Source organism: Nerophis ophidion, linkage group LG03, assembly GCF_033978795.1.
Source record: "Nerophis ophidion isolate RoL-2023_Sa linkage group LG03, RoL_Noph_v1.0, whole genome shotgun sequence".
NCBI lineage: Eukaryota > Metazoa > Chordata > Actinopteri > Syngnathiformes > Syngnathidae > Nerophis > Nerophis ophidion.
Genome location: NC_084613.1, coordinates 9062482 through 9083948, shown reverse-complemented (window position 1 = coordinate 9083948; position 21467 = coordinate 9062482). Strand labels below are relative to the sequence as shown.

General features: G+C 34.7%; 1 protein-coding gene across 1 annotated transcript; it reads right to left on the bottom strand.

The window, feature by feature from the left end:
* Window positions 1-17617: 17617 nt before the first annotated feature.
* LOC133549076 (F-box/LRR-repeat protein 14-like) lies at window positions 17618-19777 on the bottom strand. Its single transcript, XM_061894180.1, has one exon. The coding sequence runs from the start codon at window positions 19213-19215 to the stop codon at window positions 18004-18006; it is 1212 nt and encodes a 403-aa protein (XP_061750164.1). The 5' UTR covers window positions 19216-19777; the 3' UTR covers window positions 17618-18003.
* Between the last annotated feature and the right edge of the window lie 1690 nt (window positions 19778-21467).

The following is a 21467-nucleotide window of genomic DNA, read 5'->3' as shown; positions in this document are numbered from 1 at the left end:
ATTTTACTCAGAAATGTTTACTTTTGTACACACATTAAACCAACAAAAAATCCTGACTTTGGAGCAATGTTCACGGACTCTAGTATTTGGTTCTCTATTAAATGCAATGGTTTTCCGTATAGGGACCAGGATTTATGTCCTCACTTGTTCACACTTCCTCACATGGAAGCTACTTTTCCTTGTTGGTGTCTCATGAAGGGTAGAAATACAACACACACACTCACACACATTTATGTATTTCTGAACTTCTGGAGACCTAAGAAAAATGCCTCCCTCTTTAGGACCACCCTTTCTAGATATTTAAAGATTAGTATTTACAAAGATGATAATATATACATACTATGCAAATATAAAAGAAAACTTGTGAAAAAGGAGTTGGAATTTCACAAGAAAAATTTAGAGTATTATAATAAAAGTCGTCATTTTACTCTACGCAAGTCAAAATTTTACAAGATAAACTGAACATTTGTGCAATATTATGATAATACTCAGAATTTTACTTGGCAAAATGATGACAAAAGTCATAATTTTACTCAAATATTTACTTTTGTATGCACATTAAACCAACCAAAAATCCTGACTTTGGAGCAATGTTCACGGACTCTAGTATTTGGTGCTTTATTAAATGCAATGGTTTTTCGTATTGGGACCAGGATTTATGTCCTCACTTGTTCACACCTCCTCATATGGAAGCTACTTTTCCTTGTTGATGTCTCAAGAAGGGTAGAAATACAACACACACACACACACACACACATTTATGTATTTCTGAACTTCTGGAGACCTAAGAAAAATGCCTCCCTCTTTAGGACCACCCTTTCTAGATATTTAAAGATTAGTGTTTACAAAGATGATAATATATACATACTATGCAAATATAAAAGAAAACTTGTTGTGAAAAAGGAGTTGGAATTTCACAAGAAAAATTTAGAGTATTATAATAAAAGTCGTCATTTTACTCTACGCAAGTCAAAATTTTACAATTTTAAAATGTTTAAAATTTTAAAATGTTGGCAATATTATAATAATAATCGGAATTCAACTTGGCAAAATGATGACAAAAGTCATTTTACTCAGAAATGTTTACTTTTGTACACACATTAAACCAACAAAAAATCCTGACTTTGGAGCAATGTTCACGGACTCTAGTATTTGGTTCTCTATTAAATGCAATGGTTTTTCGTATTGGGACCAGGATTTATGTCCTCACTTGTTCACACCTCCTCATATGGAAGCTACTTTTCCTTGTTGGTGTGTCATGAAGGGTAGAAATACAACACACACACACAGTTCTCACATACACACATTTATGTATTTCATACCTTCTGGGGACCTTAGAAAACTACCTCCCTCTTTAGGACCACCCTTTCTAGATATATAGAGATGTGTATTTACAACATTAATAATACATACATACTATGCAAATATAAAAAAAAAGCTTGTGAAAATGAGTTGGAGTTTCACAAGAAAAATTTACAATTTTGGCGGTATTATAATAAAAGTCGTAATTTTACTCAGTGCAAGTCAAAATATGACAAGAAAAACTGAACATTTGTGCAATATTATGACAACATTTTGAATTTTATAAGAAAAGCTTAAAATGTTGGCAATGTTATGAAAAGTCATTTTATTTGAAAAAAGTCACAATTTTATAAGAAAACCTTAAAATGTTGGCAATATAATAATAATAATAATTGGAATTCAACTTTGCAAAATGATGACAAAAGTCATCATTTTACTCAGAAATGTTTACTTTTGTATGCACACTAAATCAACAAAAAAATCCTGACTTTGGAGCAATGTTCACGGACTCTAGTATTTGGCTCTCTATTAGATGCAATGGTTTTCCGTATTGGGACCATGATTTATATCCTAACTTGTTCACACCTCCTCATATGGAAGCTACTTTTCCTTGTTGGTGTCTCATGAAGGGTAGAAATACAACACACACACACACACACATTTATGTATTTCTGAACTTATGGAGACCTAAGAAAAATCCCTCCCTCTTTAGGACCACCCTTTCTAGATATTTAAAGATTAGTATTTACAAAGATGATAATATATACATACTATGCAAATATAAAAGAAAACTTGTTGTGAAAAAGGAGTTGGAATTTCACAAGAAAATTTTAGAGTATTATAATAAAAGTCGTCATTTTACTCTACGCAAGTCAAAATTTTAAAATGTTGGCAATATTATAATAATAATCGGAATTCAACTTGGCAAAATGATGACAAAAGTCATTTTACTCAGAAATGTTTACTTTTGTATGCACACTAAATCAACAAAAAATCCTGACTTTGGAGCAATGTTCACGGACTCTAGTATTTGGCTCTCTATTAGATGCAATGGTTTTCAGTATTGGACCCATGGTTTCTGTCCTCACTTGTTCACACCTCCTCATATGGAAGCTACTTTTCCTTGTTGGTGTCTCATGAAGGGTAGAAATACAACACACACACACTCACACACATTTATGTATTTCTGAACTTCTGGAGACCTGAGAAAAATGCCTCCCTTTTGAAGACAACCCTTTCTAGATATTTAAAGATTAGTATTTACAAAGATGATAATATGCAAATATAAAAGAAAACTTGTGAAAATAAGTTGGAATTTCACAAGAAAAAGGTCCAAATTTCACAAGAAAAATTTTGAGTTTTATAATAAAATTCGTCTCACTCTAGGCAATTCAAAATTTTAAAAGATAAACTGAACATTTGTGCAATATTATAATAATACTCTGAATTTTACTTGGCAAAATGATGACAAAAGTCATAATTTTACTCAGAAATGTTTACTTTTGTATGTACACTAAATCAACAAAAAAATCCTGACTTTGGAGCAATGTTCACGGACTCTAGTATTTGGTTCTCTATTAAATGCAATGGTTTTCCGTATTGGGACCAGGATTTATGTCCTCACTTGTTCACACCTCCTCATATGGAAGCTACTTTTCCTTGTTGATGTCTCAAGAAGGGTAGAAATACAACACACACCTGTATTTAGGTATACAAAGTGTGTAGTAGTGTCCTTGGAGCATTCAGGACCAGTAAAAGAGGGTCCTCTTGGTGCTACTAAGGCATGATGTCATCAGAAGAATCAAGGTGAATTGTCCTTCGAGTCCTTTTGGTTTTAGATCCAAGAAACGTCCCAGTAAGGCCTCTAGGTTGAATGCACAAATGTAAGTAAAGATCTGTATTCTTTTTTTCAATCTCTTTGGGGCTCTTTGACCTCCTTTTAAAGGTGGTCTGTAGATATTTACCAGGGATTGACGTCGGTGGACCATGTCGTGCCGTCTTTGGAGATCTAACATTTGAAAAAATGTTGGAAAGCAGTGCTGTGTGAGTTCTTGTATTTCTACCCTTCTTGAGACAACAAGGAAAAGCCGCTTCCATATGAGGAGGTGGGAACAAGTTAGGACCGAAATCATGGTCCCAATAACATTGCATCTAATAGAGAATGTCTCTTTTGCACCACCTGGTGGTGACATTATCAACATGAGGGTGGTCCCAAGAAGGAGGGGTTTTTCAAATGGACTGTGTCGCTTTTAAAAGTGCTCCCCCTCTGGCCAACATATGAAATAACAAGTGTGTGTAATCAATCAATGTTTACTTATATAGCCATAAATCACTAGTGTCTCAAAGGGCTGCACAAACTACAATAATTTGTAAGTGCTCCCCCTCTGGTCAACATATGAAATAACAAGTGCGTAATAATTTGTAAGTGCTCCCCCTCTGGTCGACATATGAAATAACAAGTGTGTGTAATAATTTGTAAGTGCTCCCCCTATGGTCAACATATGAAATAACAAGTGTGTGTAATCAATCAATGTTTACTTATATAGCCATAAATCACTAGTGTCTCAAAGGGCTGCACAAACTACAATAATTTGTAAGTGCTCCCCCTCTGGTCAACATATGAAATAACAAGTGTGTAATAATTTGTAAGTGCTCCCCCTCTGGTCGACATATGAAATAACAAGTGTGTGTAATAATTCGTAAGTGCTCCCCTATGGTCAACATATGAAATAACAAGTGTGTGTAATAATTTGTAAGTGCTCCCCCTTCTGGTCAACATATGAAATAACAAGTGTGTGTAATAATTCGTAAGTGATCCCCCTATGGTCAACATATGAAATAACAAGTGTGTGAAATAATTTGTAAGTGCTCCCCCTCTGGTCAACATATGAAATAACAAGTGTGTGTAATAATTTGTAAGTGCTCCCCCTCTGGTCAACATATGAAATAACAAGTGTGTGTAAGAAGTTGTAAGGGCTCCCCCTATGGTCAACATATGAAATAACAAGTGTGTGTAATAATGTGTAAGTGCTCCCCCTCTGGTCAACATATGAAATAACAAGTGTGTGTAAGAAATTGAAATGTGCCTCCTTTGGCCAAAATTAATAATATATATATATATATAGAGAGAGAGAGAGAGAGGGAGAGAGAGAGAGAGAGAGAGAGACATACTGTAATAACGAAGTAAATCATTAAGATTAAAAAAACAATTACAAAGAAAAAATTTTTGGGGCGGCATAGCTCGGTTGGTAGAGTGGCCGTGTCAGCAACTTGAGGGTTGCAGGTTCGATTCCCGCTTGTGCCATCCTAGTTACTGTCGTTGTGTCCTTGGGCAAGACACTTTACCCACCTGCTCCCAGTGCCACCCACACTGGTTTAAATGGAACTTAGATATTGGGTTTCACTATGTAAAGCACTTTGAGTCACTTGAGAAAAGTGCTATATAAATATAATTCACTTCACTTCACTAAAGCAGTCCTTTTCTCATAACTTTTTTCTTATGAAATTGGGGGAAATTTCTCATAAACTTTCGGTTTCTGTAATAGTGCTATATTTTCTAGTAAAATGAAAACAAAAAATGTATGTAAAATTATTACTTTTTAATCCAAAATGGTGACATTTTGTAATATAAAATTCTGACCTTTATCCCAATATTGCCAGTTGTTATTGTAAAGTACTGACATTTTTTGGAGTAAAATTATGACTTTAGTCATAATTTTTTACTTCAGTTTTTATTTTATGTCTTAATTTTTTTTTACTTGAGTTTTTAATCGTATGACTTTAGTCATAATTTTGCCGGGCTGAAATTCCGATTATTATTATAATATTGCCAAAATGTTGAAGTTTTCTTAAACAAATTGTGACTTTTGTCGAGTAAAAATAAGACTCTTTCCATAAAATTGCCAAAATTTTAAGATTTTCTTGTAAAATTGCGACTGTTATTGAGTAAAATTCCAACTTTTATCACAATATTGCACAAATGTTCAGTTTTTCCCGTAACATTTTGACTTCCGTTGAGTAAAATGACGTCTTATTATATTACTGTCAAAATTCTCAAAAAATTTGTGAAATTGTGACCTTTTTTTGTGAAATTCCAACTCATTTTTTTATATTTGCATAGTATTTATATATTATTAATGTTGTAAATACACATCTTTATATATCTAGAAAGGGTGGGCCTAAGGAGGTAGGCATTTTTCTCAGGTCTCCAGATGGTCTGAACTGTGTGTGTGTGTGTGTGTGTGTGTGTGTGTGTGTGTGTGTGTGTTGTATTTCTACCCTTCTTGAGACATCAACAAGGAAAAGTAGCTTCCATATGAGGAGGTGCGAACAAGTGAGGACATAAATCATGGTCCCAATACGGAAAACCATTGCATCTAATAGAGAATGTCTCATTTGCACCCCCTGGTGGTGAAATCTATGAAAATTAGTGTGGTCACAAAAAGGACGGATTTTTCCAATCGGTTTTAAAAGTGCTCCCCCTCTGGCCAACATATGAAATAACAAGTGTGTGTAAGAAATTGAAATGCGCCCCCTTTGGCCAAAATTAATTAAAAAAAATATATATAAATATATACATGGAGACATACTGTAATAACTTGAAGTAAATCATGAAGATTAACAACAAAAAACATTAACTAAAAGCATTTTTTTTACCACAATTTTTCTCAAATGAAATTGGGGACAATTTCTCCTATACTTTCGGTTTCTGTAATGCAATATTTTCTAGTAAAATTAAAACAAAATGTAAAATTATCAATCAATGTTTATTTATACAGCCCTAAATCACAAGTGTCTCAAAGGGCTGCACAAACCACAACGACATCCTCTGTACAGAGCCCACATACGGGCAAGGAAAAACTCACCCCAGTGGGACGGCGGTGACAGTGACTATGAGAAACCTTGGAGAGGACCGAATATTATTACTTTTTAATCCAAAACGGTGAAATTTATCATATAAAATTCTGACCTTTATCACAATATTGTAATTTTTTTGTTGTTCTTGTAAAGTATTGACATTTTTTTGAGTAAAATTATGACTATTTTTAATTTTATGACTTTTTTTTTTTTACTTTAGTTTTTATTGTATGACTTTAGTCATAATTTTGCCGGGCTGAAATTCCGATTATTATTATAATATTGCCAACATTTTACAGTTATCTTATAAAAATTATGACTTTTGTCTAGTAAAATGACGAATCTTTTCATAAAGTTGACAAAATTTTTAGCTTTTCTTGTAAGATTGCGACTTGTGGAGTAAAATTCCAACTTTTATCACAACATTGCACAAATGTTCAGTTTTTCTCGTAACATTTTGACTTGCGTTGAGTAAAATGACGACTTATTATATTGCTGTGTGTGTAAGAAATTGAAATGCGCCCCCTTTGGCCAAAATTTATTTAAAAAAATAAAAATTAAATATATACATGGAGACATACTGTAATAACTTGAAGTAAATCATGAAGATTAAAAACAAATTACAAACAAAATATTCAACAACAACAAAAATTAACTAAAAGCAGTTTTTTACCTCACAACTTTTTTCTAATGAAATTGGGGACAATTTCTCTTATACTTTCGGTTTCTGTAATGCAATATTTTCTAGTAAAATTAAAACAAAATGTAAAATTATCAATCAATCAATGTTTATTTATACAGCCCTAAATCACAAGTGTCTCAAAGGGCTGCACAAACCACAACGACATCCTCGGTACAGAGCCCATGCGGGCAAGGAAAAACTCACCCCAGTGGGACGGCGGTGACAGTGACTATGAGAAACCTTGGAGAGGACCGAATATTACTTTTTAATCCGAAACGGTGACATTTGTTGTATAAAATTCTGACCTTTATCACAATATTGCAATTTTTTTTGTTGTTCTTGTAAAGTATTGACATTTTTTTGAGTAAAATTATGACTTTATTTTTTATTTTATGACTTGTTTTTTTTTACTTTAGTTTTTATCGTATGGTTTTAGTCATAATTTTGCCGGGCTGAAATTCCGATTATTATTATAATATTGCCAACATTTTACAGTTATCTTATAAAAATTATGACTTTTGTCTAGTAAAATGACGAATCTTTTCATAAAGTTGACAAAATTTTTAGCTTTTCTTGTAAGATTGCGACTTGTGGAGTAAAATTCCAACTTTTATCACAATATTGCACAAATGTTCAGTTTTTCTCAAAACATTTTGACTTGCATTGAGTAAAATGACGACTTATTATACCGTCAAAATTCTACATTTTTCTTGTGAAGTTGTGAGCTTTTTCTTGTGAAATTCCAACTCATTTTTCACAAGCTTTTTTTTAATATTTGCATAGTATGTATGTATGATTAATGTTGTAAATACACATCTTTATATATCTAGAAAAGGTGGGCCTAAAGAGGGAGGCATTATTCTCAGGTCCCCACAAGGTCTGAACTGTGTGTGTGTGTGTGTGAGCACTCCTTATGGAAGATGCTGTGTAGAAATTTGTGAATATAAAGGCCTGGACACTTTAAGTGTGGTGAATGTTTGCACACATCCTCTGAGCAGGAGCTCCTCTCTGGATCAAGGTCACTCAGATGATTCAAGGTCACTCAGATGATTTTTGACACTTTAGTGGAACAATTGGTGCAAACTGTCCTTAGTTTCCGCGTGACCTTGAGATGAAAGTGCGGCGCTCTCATGTTTTCTTGCCCTCATGTAGACTTTAAGTCCTGCATATGCCTTAAATGTCTCATTTATTCTCGCTTTTTTTTTCTATTCATTCATCTTGAGTATTTGTAAAAAAAAAACAACAGAAAAGTGCTGCCTTGGATCTGTTTGTGTTGCAAGAAAACTGTTAGTGAGTTGTTTGGGTTTTGTATGTATGTAAATAAATAAATTATAAGCCTTGTTTCTTGGCATTTTTTTGGGTTAATCTGGCAATGCGAGCGGCAAATTAACGGCGGAAAAAAAGCTAATAAATATTTTGGGAATAAGTAGATTTTTTTTTCAGTAAAAATGATGCATTTTTACTTGTAGAAAAAAATACACTTTTTGGGTCATTTGTTGTTAAAAAATACTAATTTTGTCTTCATAATGTAATTAATTGAATATCATAAAATTAATTTTTTAAATGCTTATTTTATTCATGTAAATAAATAAATTATAAGCCTTGTTTCTTGGCATTTTTTTGGGTTAATCTGGCAATGCGAGCGGCAAATTAACGGCGGAAAAAAAGCTAATAAATATTTTTGGAATCAGATTTTTTTTCAGTAAAAATGATGCATTTTTACTTGTAGAAAAAAATACACTTTTTGGGTAATTTGTTGTTAAAAAATACTAATTTTGTCTTCATAATGTAATTAATTGAATATCATAAAATTAAATTTTTAAATGCTTATTTTATTCATGTAAATAAATAAATTATAAGCCTTGTTTCTTGGCATTTTTTTGGGTTGATCTGGCAATGCGAGCGGCAAATTAACGGCGGAAAAAAAGCTAATAAATATTTTTGGAATAAGTAGATTTTTTTTTCAGTAAAAATTATGCATTTTTACTTGTAGAAAAAAAATACACTTTTTGGGTCATTTGTTGTTAAAAAATACTAATTTTGTCTTCATAATGTAATTAATTGAATATCATAAAATTAAATTTTTAAATGCTTATTTTATTCATGTAAATAAATAAATTATAAGCCTTGTTTCTTGGCATTTTTTTGGGTTAATCTGGCAATGCGAGCGGCAAATTAACGGCGGAAAAAAAGATAATAAATATTTTTGGAATCAGTAGATTTTTTTTCAGTAAAAATGATGCATTTTTACTTGTAGAAAAAAATACACTTTTTGGGTCATTTGTTGTTAAAAAATACAAATGTTCTCTTTTCATAATGTGATTAATTGAATATCATAAAATTAAATTTTTAAATGCTTATTTTATTCATAGTTTATTTTTATTTTATTTCATTTTTATTTTTAAGGTATTGTTTTAGCTATGTGTTTCATGACCATATGTCATTCTTGATTTGCCTTTTCATAATGTTTTTTATATTTAATTGATTAATCAAAAAATGTAATTCACCATTAAAATGCTTTTTAACTGATTATTGTATTATTATATAATTGTTTTATTTTTAAGGTATTTTGTTTTTAGCTCTAAATATGCATTTTGAAGTTATTTCTGTTATGCAGTAAAGGTAGGAAATGATTTATGTATACTATAAAACAAACTAAGAACAAAAACACTTGCACAAAGGCACTATAGACAAAAAACAACAGAACTAGCATGTGAGCTAGAAGGAACAAAAGACGCTAGCATGTGAGCTAGGGAAATACACAAACGAATAGCATGGAAGCTAACAAGTATCAAAAGGTATAGCTCGGTTTGTAGAGTGGCGGTGCCAGCAACTTGGGGGTTGCAGGTTTCGATTCCCACTTCCGCCATCCTAGTCACTGCCGTTGTGTCCTTGGGCAAGACACTTTACCCACCTGCTCCCAGTGCCACCCACACTGGTTTAAAAGTAACTTAGATATTGGGTTTCACTATGTAAAGCGCTTTGAGTCACTAGAGAAAAGCGCTATATAAATATAATTCACTTCACTTCAATTCACATAAAGTGAAGTGAAGTATATTTATATAGCGCTTTTCTCAAGTGACTCAAAGCGCTTTACATAGTGAAACCCAATATCTAAGTTACATATAAACCAGTGTGGGTGGCACTGGGAGCAGGTGGGTAAAGTGTCTTGCCCAAGGACACAACAGCAGTGACTACGATGGCACAAGCGGGAATCGAACCTGCAACCCTCAAGTTGCTGGCACGGCCACTCTACCAACCGAGCTATGCCGCCCAAAAAATATTTATGAATAATTTTGGTCATTAAAAAGCAATGTAATAAAAGCTATTAAAAATTTAAAAAAGTTTATTTCCCAAAGGTAAAAATATATGAAATATGTTTCCTAAAAAATCATATTTGTGAATCATTTTGTACAAAATGTCAAAAATCTAATTAAAAAAAAGCTGACTTTTTTTTTAAATAAAAATGTTTATTCAAATATTAAATATTCTTATCACTTACTTGGGTAATTTCTAGTTTAAAAAAAATCTTTCACATTAAAAACATTAATATTTATGCATCGTTTTGTACATGGAATTGTCAAAATCAAATAAAAATGCTAATAAATATTTTTTCGAATAAATGTTTATTTAAATATATTGAGTATTTGGTCATGGAATTGTCATTAAAAATAAATGGAAAAAAGAGCTAACATTTTTAAATTATGTTTATTCCCCAAAAGTATATTTATATATCTACTTCTCACTTACTTTGGTAATTTATAGTTTGAAAAATAATTCCCATAAAATATAAAATCATATTTGTGAATCATTTTATACAAAATGTCAATAAAATCCAATAAAGCAAGCTATTTTATTAATTAAAATATTTATTTCAATGTATTTAATATTTTTACTTATCACTTTCTTGGGTCCATCCATCCATCCATTTTCTACCGCTTATTCCCTTTTGGGGTCACGGGGGGCGGGTCATTAAGTTTAAAAAAAAAATTCATATTTATGAATCATTTTCTATATGGAATCGTCAATGAAATCAAATAAAATAGCCAAATATTTTTTAAATGAAAATGTGTATTTAAATATATTAAATAATTTTACTTACTTGGGTTATTTCTAGTTTAAAAAAAAAAAAAGAATCAATTTGGTCATGGAATTGTATACAAAAAATCAATGAAAAAAAGCAAAACAATTTTTTTTCAATAAGAAGTATAAATATATTAAATATATTTTAATGGGCGGTATAGCTCGGTTGGTAGAGTGGCCGTGCCAGCAACTTGAGGGTTGCAGGTTCGATTCCCGCTTCCGCCATCCTAGTTACTGCCGTTGTGTCCTTGGGCAAGACACTTTACCCACATGCTCCCAGTGCCACCCACACTGGTTTAAATGTAACTTAGATATTGGGTTTCACTATGTAAAGCGCTTTGAGTCACTAGAGAAAAGCGCTATATAAATATAATTCAATTCAATTCAATTCAACTTATCACTTAGGTCATTTGTTTGAAAAAAAATCACATTAAAATAAATCATATTTGTATATCATTTTATGAAATGTCAAAATCAAATAAAAAAAAAGCTAATATGTTTTAAAATTCAAATTTTTATTTAAATATATTTAATATTTTTACTTATCTCTAACTTAGGTATTGTCTTGTTTTTAAAAAATCATTCGCATTAGAAAAATTCATATTCATAATCAAATAAAAAAGCTAATAAATATTTACTTATCACCTACTTGGGTTATTTCCAGTTAAAAAATAATAATTCACAAACAAATATTTATTAATCATTTTGTACATGGAATTGTCATTAAAAATCAAAGAAAAAAAAAGCTTCTTTTTTTTTTTTTTTTTTAATAAAAATGTTAATTTCACAAAAGTATCCATATTTCAACTTATGACTTAGGTCATTTATAGTTTTAAAAAAATATATCATTTGTCAATAAAATCTAATAAAAAAAAGTTAGTATTTAAAAAAAAAATTAACATCCATCTATCCATCCATTTTTCTACCGCTTATTCCCTTTGGGGTCGCGGAGGGCGCTGATGCCTATCTCAGCTACAATCGGGCAGAAGGCGGGATACACCCTGGACAAGTCACCACCTCATCGCAGGGCTTAAATTAACATTTTTATTTAAATATATGAAATAGTTTTTACTTATTGGGTCATTCACATGAAAAACTTTTCATATTTATGAATCATTTTATACAGGGAGTTGTCAATAAAATCAAATAAAAAAGCTAATATTTTTTAATGTTTTTTTTAAATATTTTTACGCATCACTTGGGTTTTTTTTTTAGTTTAAAAATATGTATTGACATAAAAATATATGAATCATTTTGTACATAGAATTCTCAATAACATCAAATAAAAAAGCTAATAAATATTTCAAATTAATTGTTCAATCATTTCCTTTAAGTATAAACATGGATATATATTTTACTTAAAAAAATGACTTCTTACTGTTTAGCCACTTACTTGGCTCGTATCTGGTAAAAAAAACAAAAAAAAAAACTATCCATTTCAAAAAAAAAAAAAAAAATGCTGTTATGTATGAATCATTTTGGTCAAATAATAGTCATTAAAAATCAATGGAAAAAAAGCGAATACATTTTTTTTCATTAAAATGTTTATTTAAATATATTTAATATTTTTACCTATCACTTAATTGGCTTGTTTTTATGTAAATGATAAATAAAAAGAGAATACAATGATTTGAAAAGACCGCAAAGACTAGTTATTTTTTTGCTCAGTTGGAATGTGATGCCTGCAAGATGTTTCAAAAAGCTGGCACAAGTGGCAAAAAAACTGAGGAAGTTGAGGAATGCTCATCAAACACTTATTTGGAACGTCGAACAGGTGAGTGCCATAATTGGGTATAAAAGCAGCTTCCATGAAATGCTCACTCATTCACAAACAAGGAACAGCAACCATTTCAACTCATTCAGACCATTCGAATTTTTGACCATTTTTTTTTTAGATATTCCCACTTTTCCAGAAATTCCCATTGACATGAATGGGACATTCTGTAAACTTCCACAATCCCCACATTCTTCAACACATTCCACCATTCTGGATATTCTAACTACCCTTTTTCCAAGTTAAAAAAAATTCCAGATTTTCCAGAAATGTCCTAATACCATATACTACTACAACATTTTTTGCCCGATTTAAACAATTCTTACACCAACCAAATCTGCTAATTTAGGACGTTCAGCATGCTCCGGATTATTTTCCAAAAAATCCGGCATTTCTTAAAATTCCCAAATTTCCAGGAAGTTCCCATTGAAATGAATGGGACATTTTTCCAAGTTGCAAAATTCCCACATTCTTCAACCTATCTTCAAAGTTCCACAACTCCCATATTTTTCATCTGATTCAAATCTTTTCAACCTAAAAATATTCAGCCTGTACAGGAATTGTGTGTTCTACTTCAACAATCCTAAAAAAAAATCCCACATTTCCCATAATTCCTTTTTTTTTGTGCATTTTCCCCCAATCAAAATGAATGGAACATTCTTCAAAATTGCACAATTCCCACATTCTTCAACACATTCCAACATTCTGGACATTCTAACTACCCTTTTACCAAATTCAAAAAAATTCCGGATTTTCCCAAAATTCCCTAATACCATTTACTACTTCATCATTTCTTGCCCGATTCAAACAATTACAACACCAATCAATCAATTTAAAAAAAAAATCCTAATTTTCCCAAATTTTCAGGAAGTTCCCATTGAAATGAATGGAATATTTTTCCAAGTTGCACAATTCCCACATTTTTTAACTTGTCCCGCCTTAAACACATTCCACCATTCCAGAAATTTTAACTACATTTTTCCAAATAAAAAAAAATGCCGCTTTTCCCAAATTTCCAGGAAGTTCCCATTGAAATGAATGGGACATTTTTCCAAGTTGCAAAATTCCCACATTCTTCAACCTATCCCGCCTTCAACATATTCAACCGTTCTGGAAGTTTTAACTACATTTTTCCAAATTCAAAAAAATTCCAGATTTCTCCGAAATCCCCTAATACCATTTTACTACTTCAACATTTCTTGCCCGATTCAAACAATTCCAACACCAACCAATTCAGCTTTTAATTATTTTCCAAAAAATCCCGCATCTCCCCAAATTTCCAGGAAGTTCCCATTGAAATGAATGGGAGATGTTTCCAAGTTGCATAATTCCCACATTTTTCAACCTTTTCAAACCATTGCAAAAAAATATTGTTGGAAAAATACATCGGGTCACATTCCTCTTAATCAGGACAAAATACTAAGTTGTTTTTTGAACTGGAACAATTCCCGGTTTTCCCAAATTTCAGGAATTCCGTAATACTATTTCTCAATTCATCATGTTACTACTTCAACATTTCTCCACCGATTTGAAACATTTCAACACCAACCATTTCAACTCATTCAGACCATTTTTTAAAATTCCCATTTAAACAATTCTAACCCCAACAAATTCAGCTTTTAATTATTTTCCAAAAATCCTGCATTTCTCCAAATTTCCAGGAAGTTCCCATTGAAATGAATGTAACATTCTTTAAAGTTGCACAATTCCCACATTCTTCAACCCATTCCACTTTTAACACATTCCACGATTCTGGAAATTCTAACTTCCCTTTTTCCTAATTCAAAAAAATTCCCAAAACTCCCTAATACCATTTACTACTTCAACATTTCTTGCCTGATTTAAACAATTCCAACACCAACCAATAGAGCTCATTCAAGACATTCAAATCCCGCTTTTCCCCAATTTCCAGGAAGTTCCCATTGAAATGAATGGGACATTTTTCCAAGTTGCATAATACCCACATTCTTCAACACATTCCACCATTCTGAAAATTCAAACTACCCTTTTTCCAAATTCAAAAATATTCCAGCTTTTCCCGAAATCACCTAAAACCTTTTTTACTATTTCAACGTTTCTTGCCCGATTTAAACAATTCTAACACCAACCAATTCAGCTCTTAATTATTTTCCAAAAATCCCGCCTTTTCCCAAATTTCCAGGAAGTTCCCATTGAAATGAATGGGACATTTTTCCAAGTTGCACAATTTCCACATTTTTCAACCTTTTCAAACCATTGCGAAAAAAATATATATTGTTACAAAAATACATCGGGTCACATTTCTCTTAATCAGGACAAAAAACAAAGTTGTTTTTTGAACTGGAACAATTCCCAGTTTTCCAAAATTCTAGGAATTCCGTAATACTATTTCTCAATTCAACATGTCACTACTTCAACATTTCTCCACCGATTTGAAACATTTCAACACCAGCGATTACAACTCATTCAGAACATTTGACCTTGTTTTTTTTTCCCCGCTTTTCCCAAAATTTCCATTGAAATGAATGTAACATTCTTTAAAGTTGCACAATTCCATCATTCTTCAACCAATTCCACTTTTAACACATTCCACCATTCTGGAAATTCTAACTACCCTTTTTCTCAATTCAAAAAAATTTCCGAAACTCCTTAATACCATTTACTACTTCACCATTTCTTGCCCGGTTTAAACAATTCTAACACCAACCAATTCAGCTCTTAATTATTTTCCAAAAATCCTGCATTTCCCCAAATTTCCAGGAAGTTCCAATTGAAATGAATGAGGCATTTTTTTCAAGTTGCAAAATTCCTATATTTTTCAAACCATTCTGAATGTTGTCTGTCTATCTGTGTTGGCCCTGCGATGAGATGGCTACTTGTCCAGGGTGTACCCTGCCTTCCGCCCGATTGTAGCTGAGATAGGCGCCAGCGCCCCCCGCGACCCCGAAAGGGAATAAGCGGTAGAAAATGGATGGATGGATTCCCCCTTTAACACATTACAGCATTCTGGAAATTCTAACTACTTTTTCCTAATTCCAAAAAATTCCATATTTTCCCCAAATTCCCTAATACAATTAACTACTTGCCCGATTTAAACAATACCAACACCAACCAATTCAGCTTATTCAGGACATTCATGTTTCTAATCATTTTCAAAAAATCCCGCTTTTCCCCAAATTCACAAATTTCCAGAAAGTTCCCATTTAAGTCTATGGGCCTTTTTTCAAGTTGCACAATTCCCACATTCTTCAACGAATTCTACCATTCTAACTACCCTTTTTCCTAATTCAAGAATCCCAATTTTCCCGAAATTCCCTTAGACCATTTACTCCAACATTTCTTGCCCGATTTAAACCATTCTAAACACCAACCAATTCAGTTAATTCATGCTCCTAATCATTTTCAAAAATCCCGCTTTTCCCAAATTACCAGAAAGTTCCCATTGAAAGGAATGGGACATTTTTTTTTCAAGTTGCATAATACCCACATTCTTTAACACATTCCACCATTCTGGAAATTCAAACTACCGTTTTACCAAATTAACAAAAATTCCAGATTTTTCCGAAATTCCCTAATACCATTTACTACTTCAACATTTCTTGCCCGATTTAAACAATTTCAACATCAACCAATTCAGCTCATTCATGCGCCTAATCATTTTTTTTTTTTAAATCCCGCTTTTACCCTAATTTCCAGGAAGTACCCATTGAAATGAATGGGACATTTTTCCAAGTTGCACAATTACCACATTTTTCAAACCATTCCACCATTCTGGAAATTCTTACCACCTTTTTTTCTAATTCAAATAAATTCCCTAATACCATTTTACTATTTCAACATTTCTTGCCCGATTTAAACAATTCTAACATCAACCAATTCAGCTCATTCAGGACATTCATGCTCCTATTATCATTTTCCAAAAATCCCGCATTTCCCCAAATTTCCAGGAGGTTCCAAATGAAATGAATGGGACATTTTTCAACCTATTCAAACCATTGCCATTAAATTCTAACTTAATGATTATTTGCAAAAAAATATTACATTTCTCAGTGTGAACATTAAATATCTTGTCTTTGCAGTCTATTGAATTGAAAAGGATTAGCAAATTATTGTATCCGCTTTTTATTTACTATTTACACAACGTACCAACGTCGCTGCTTTTGGGGTTTCGTACAAACGCCTTTTTATTCAACCTGAAAATTGAGTTTTTAAAATGTTGGGAGTGTCAATCATGTTGCACAAAGAAGCCCACACATTTCCAGGAGGTTCCAATTGAAATGAATGGGACATTTTTTCCAAGTTGTACAATTCCCACATTTTTCAACCTATTCAAACCATTTCCAATAAATTCTAAATTAATGATTTGCAAAAAATATATATTACATTTCTCAGTGTGAACATTAAATATCTTGTCTTTGCAGTCGATTCAATTGAAAAGGATTTGCAAATAATTGTAGGTCTAAGTGAGACCTACATAGAGGTTTTTGTTTCATGTCTGTCCGACATTCCTACTGGAAGTTACAAGCAGTTTTGTCTGTTTTCTCTTCCTAGGAGCAGTTTTTTGTGTGTTTTATTCAAAAATTGCGCTAGAGCGCATTTTTTAATTTTCTGGTTTGGTTTTTTCATTAGATCACCATTTCTTCCAGTCCTGATGTGTGTGCCAAGTTTGGTGAGTTTTGAAGCATTTTAAGGGGGTCAAATTACAGCTCAAAGAGGCAAAAATTGTATTTTTTGCGAAAATTTTGCTTTGAATGAGTTTTTGTAAAAAATAATTGTAAAGAATATTTGTAATCTCTTTTTATTTACTATTTACACAACCTGCCAACGTCGCTGCTTTTGGGGTTTCGTACAAAAGCCTTTTTATTCACCCTGAAAATTGAGTTTTTAAAATGTTGGGAGTTTCAATCATGTTGCACAAAGAAGCCCACACCACCAAAAAGTGAAACATATTTGCCATTTTTATTTATAAATATCACTACAGTATGAATATAAAACCATCTTAAATTACTGTTTACTTAAAAGAAATACTCTTGAGATTATTGAGAGCTCGTTTCCAGAAGTTTGTTCTTGCATAATCCGTCGAGGAAGCGATCGCAAGTCCCACTTTTTCCTTCTCATCCTGTGGAATGTGACATGTGTCCACTTCAATTTGAAGTACCGACATTATTTATTCCCCCTTGAAAAAAAAATATTGTTAGAAAAATACATCGGGGTCTGTTTAGGAATTAGACTGATTATTACTTTGTAAAAAATAGACGACGTCGTGTGGTTAGGCACTGCTGTGGTAGCTGTCTGGTGAAATGTTTGGTATCCATGGCAACCGCCTCTACCTCAAGCGCTCGCTGTCGGTCATCTGCCACAAGCCCAGGTTGAGGACCTTCAGGCAGGGCAGCCGGGTGATCCTCTCCAGGCCCCGCTTGGTGATCTTGGTGCAGCCGTACAGGTCGATGCCCGTCAGCTGGCCCAGGTGGTCGGCGATGAGCTCCAGGCCTTTGTCGGTGATGCGCACGCACTGCCCGATGTTCAGCGTCCGCAGCTCGTGCATCTGCCGCACCATGCGGTTGATGCCGTCGTCGCTGACGTGGCAGGAGCACAGCGACAGCGACTTGAGCCGATCCAGTCCCTGGGCGATGTGGGCCAGGCTCTGGTCGCCGATCTTGTCGCAGAAGGACACGTCCAGGCCCGAGAGGCGCAGCGAGCCCATGGCCAGGTGCATGACGCCCGTGTCGCTGATGTTGTCGCAGGAGCGCAGGTTGAGGCTGCACAGGTGCGTCATGTGGGACAGGTGGATCATGCCGGCGTCCGAGATCCCGCCGCAGAAGCTCAGGTTGAGCACCTTGAGCCGGCCCAGCCCCTTGGAGACGTGCTTGAGCGAGAGGTCGGTGAGCTTCTGGCAGTCCTGCAAGGTGAGCTTCTCCAACGCCAGGCAGCCCTCGGCGGCGCTGCGCGTCATGCCCGCCAGGTGCCCGATGCCCACGTCCGACACGTGGCGGCAGCTGCGCAGGTTCAAGCTCCGCAGCCGGTGCAGGCCCCAGGCCACCAGCAGCAGGCCCGTGTTGGTGATGTTGCTGCAGCCGCCCAGCTCCAGCACCTCCAGGTTCTTCAGGTACTGGGCGATGCGGCCCAGGCTGGAGTCGCTGATCTGCTTGCACAGGCTGAGGTTGAGCACCCGCAGGGAGGGGATGTCCTGCACGAAGGCGTGGCACAGGCCGTTGTCCGTCAGGTTGAAGCAGCCGCACAGGTTGAGGCTCTCAATGTGCGGCATGCCCTGGACGACGTAGCTCAGGCTGCGGCGCAGGCTGAGGATCTGCACCTTCTTGACGCCGCGCGTCTGCAGGCTGGGGAAGAGCGAGGGGTTGGCACGGCGCAGGTGGAGCTTGGCCTCCACGCCGCGCCACACCGACTTGTGGTAGGACGCGTCCCGCCAGGCCGCGCACACCTGCGCTACCCGCCCTTTGTCCTTCACCTCCAGGTAGCTGAAAATGATGGCCAGGATCTCGGGGAAAAGGCACGAAACGTGGGTCTCCGTCTCAAACATGGTGGCGGAAGTGGAGCAAAAAAAAAAAAAAAAAACTAAAATAAAAAAAAAAACAATGTAGCCAAAAAAAAAATATATGTATATATATATATGATAAAAAAATAAAAAATAAAAATAACAATGCCTCGCTTGCGTCAGCTAGCACGCTAGCAGGCTAGCCACTGCTAATGCGTTATCTACCACCCCGTCCATGTCCGAGCCACGTCAATTATTCACCCGGGTGGAATAAAAACTATTATTAATATTTTTAAAATGACTTATATGGCGTATGGAAGACGTGCGGGCTAATATTTACCTAGCCGGCTAAGCTAACAGCATTGTGGCTAGCTGCGGGCTAAACCTTCGTTGTCCTTTTTTACGACGCTCCAGTCCGGCATGTCGTCACGAAACACGTAAGAAAACACGAATGTTCATTTATAAAAGACGTTTTGTATCTGCCGGCCAGGCGGCTTTACCTCCGAATGCATTTTCCAGCGGCGTTGTAGCATCCAGGACCGCCATTGACTGTTAGCTTGGAGCGACTAGCCGGGGGAGGCTAACGGCTAGTGGCGGGAAGGAGTACTGCATGGATAGAGCGCCACTTTTTTTTATTTTTTTTTATTTTATTTTTTATTTTTGAATTGGACAACAAACATACGTTTGTAATTCACACAGATGGAGTAATAATAATAACAAATATGGAAAAAAAGGAGACACTTTAAATCACTTTAAAGGTTTTTAACAAAGATATCAATTTAAGGGCTTTTGTTAGGGGTGTGGGAAAAAATCAATTCGAAATCGAATCGAATACGTTGAGCGATTCGGAATCGATTCTCATTTTTGTTTTTAATCGATTTTTTTATTTTATTATTATTTTTGTTTTCATCAATCCAACAAACCACTACACAGCAATACCATAACAATGCAATCCAATGCAATAAAACTAAAGTTTTAGCAACTGTTATGTAAAAGAAAAGGGGTAGGATTAAATAAGCTCTGCTTCTTCCTACTTCTTTTCGAACATATTGAAAAGAGAAACTGGAAATTGTGATGTATCATGTTGTATGCTTGCATGTTCCAAATAAACTCATACTCATACTAAATTCCAAAACCAAACCTGACCCAGTAACACTCAGAACTGCAATAAACAGAGCAATTGAGAGGAGACACAAACACGACACAGAACAAACTAAAAGTAGTGAAACAAAAATGAATATTATCAACAACAGTATCAATATTAGTTATAATTTCCGCATAGCAGTGATTAAAAATCCCTCATTGACATTATCATTAGAAATTTATAAAAATAATGAAAAATAACAATAGTGTCACAGTGGCTCACACTTGCATCGCATCTCATAAGCTTGACAACACACTGTGTCCAATGTTTTCACAAAGATAAAATAAGTCATATTTTTGGTTCGTTTAATAGTTAAAACAAATTTACATTGTTGCAATCAGTTGATAAAACATTGTCCTTTACAATTATAAATCGCGTTGAATCGAAAAAAATCGATATATTATCGAATCGTGACCCCAAGAATCGATATAGAATCGAATCGTGGGACACCCAAATATTCTCAGCCCTAGCTTTTGTACTCTTTAATCTTTCTCCAAGATTTTAATTTTTTTTATATACCTTTATTTATAAAGTTCACCATTTACAAACAAACTTATCAATCAATCAATCAATGTTTATTTATACAGCCCTAAATCAACAGTGTCTCAAAGGGCTGCACAAACCACAACGACATCCTGGGTAGAGCCCACATAAGGGCAAGGAAAAACTCACCCCAGTGGGACGTCGGTGACAGTGACAATGAGGACTATGAGAAACCTTGGAGAGGACCGCATATGTGGGCAACCTCCCCACCCCTACCCCCACGCCCCCACCCCCAGGGCAGTGGTTCCCGAAGATGAAGCTTTACTATGGATCAGAGCCTGTCAAGCGAACATGGATCCCGACCAAATGTCAACCAGCAGTTTTCGGTGAGAAAATTGTGGTAATAAGTCAGCTCTTACCGGAGACATCAGCGGAGCTCCCGTCCTGCTGCAGCAGCGTAACTTCCCTCAGAGACTCTGGCGTCAACACACCCGTGGCCACACCCCTCCGCTTTTCAGGTACAGTATATTCTCAGTAAAAGACTAGTAACACAATAGGGAGATAAGGGATTTTCCAGAATTATCCTAGTATGGCGTAGTGGGTAGAGCGGCCGTGCCAGAAACCTGAGGGTTGCAGGTTCGCTTCCCACCTATTGACAGCTAAATCACTG

Bases quoted from the DNA above. Each gene is read 5' to 3' on its own strand.
- LOC133549076 (XM_061894180.1), bottom strand. From the start codon at position 19,215: ATGTTTGAGACGGAGACCCACGTTTCGTGCCTTTTCCCCGAGATCCTG.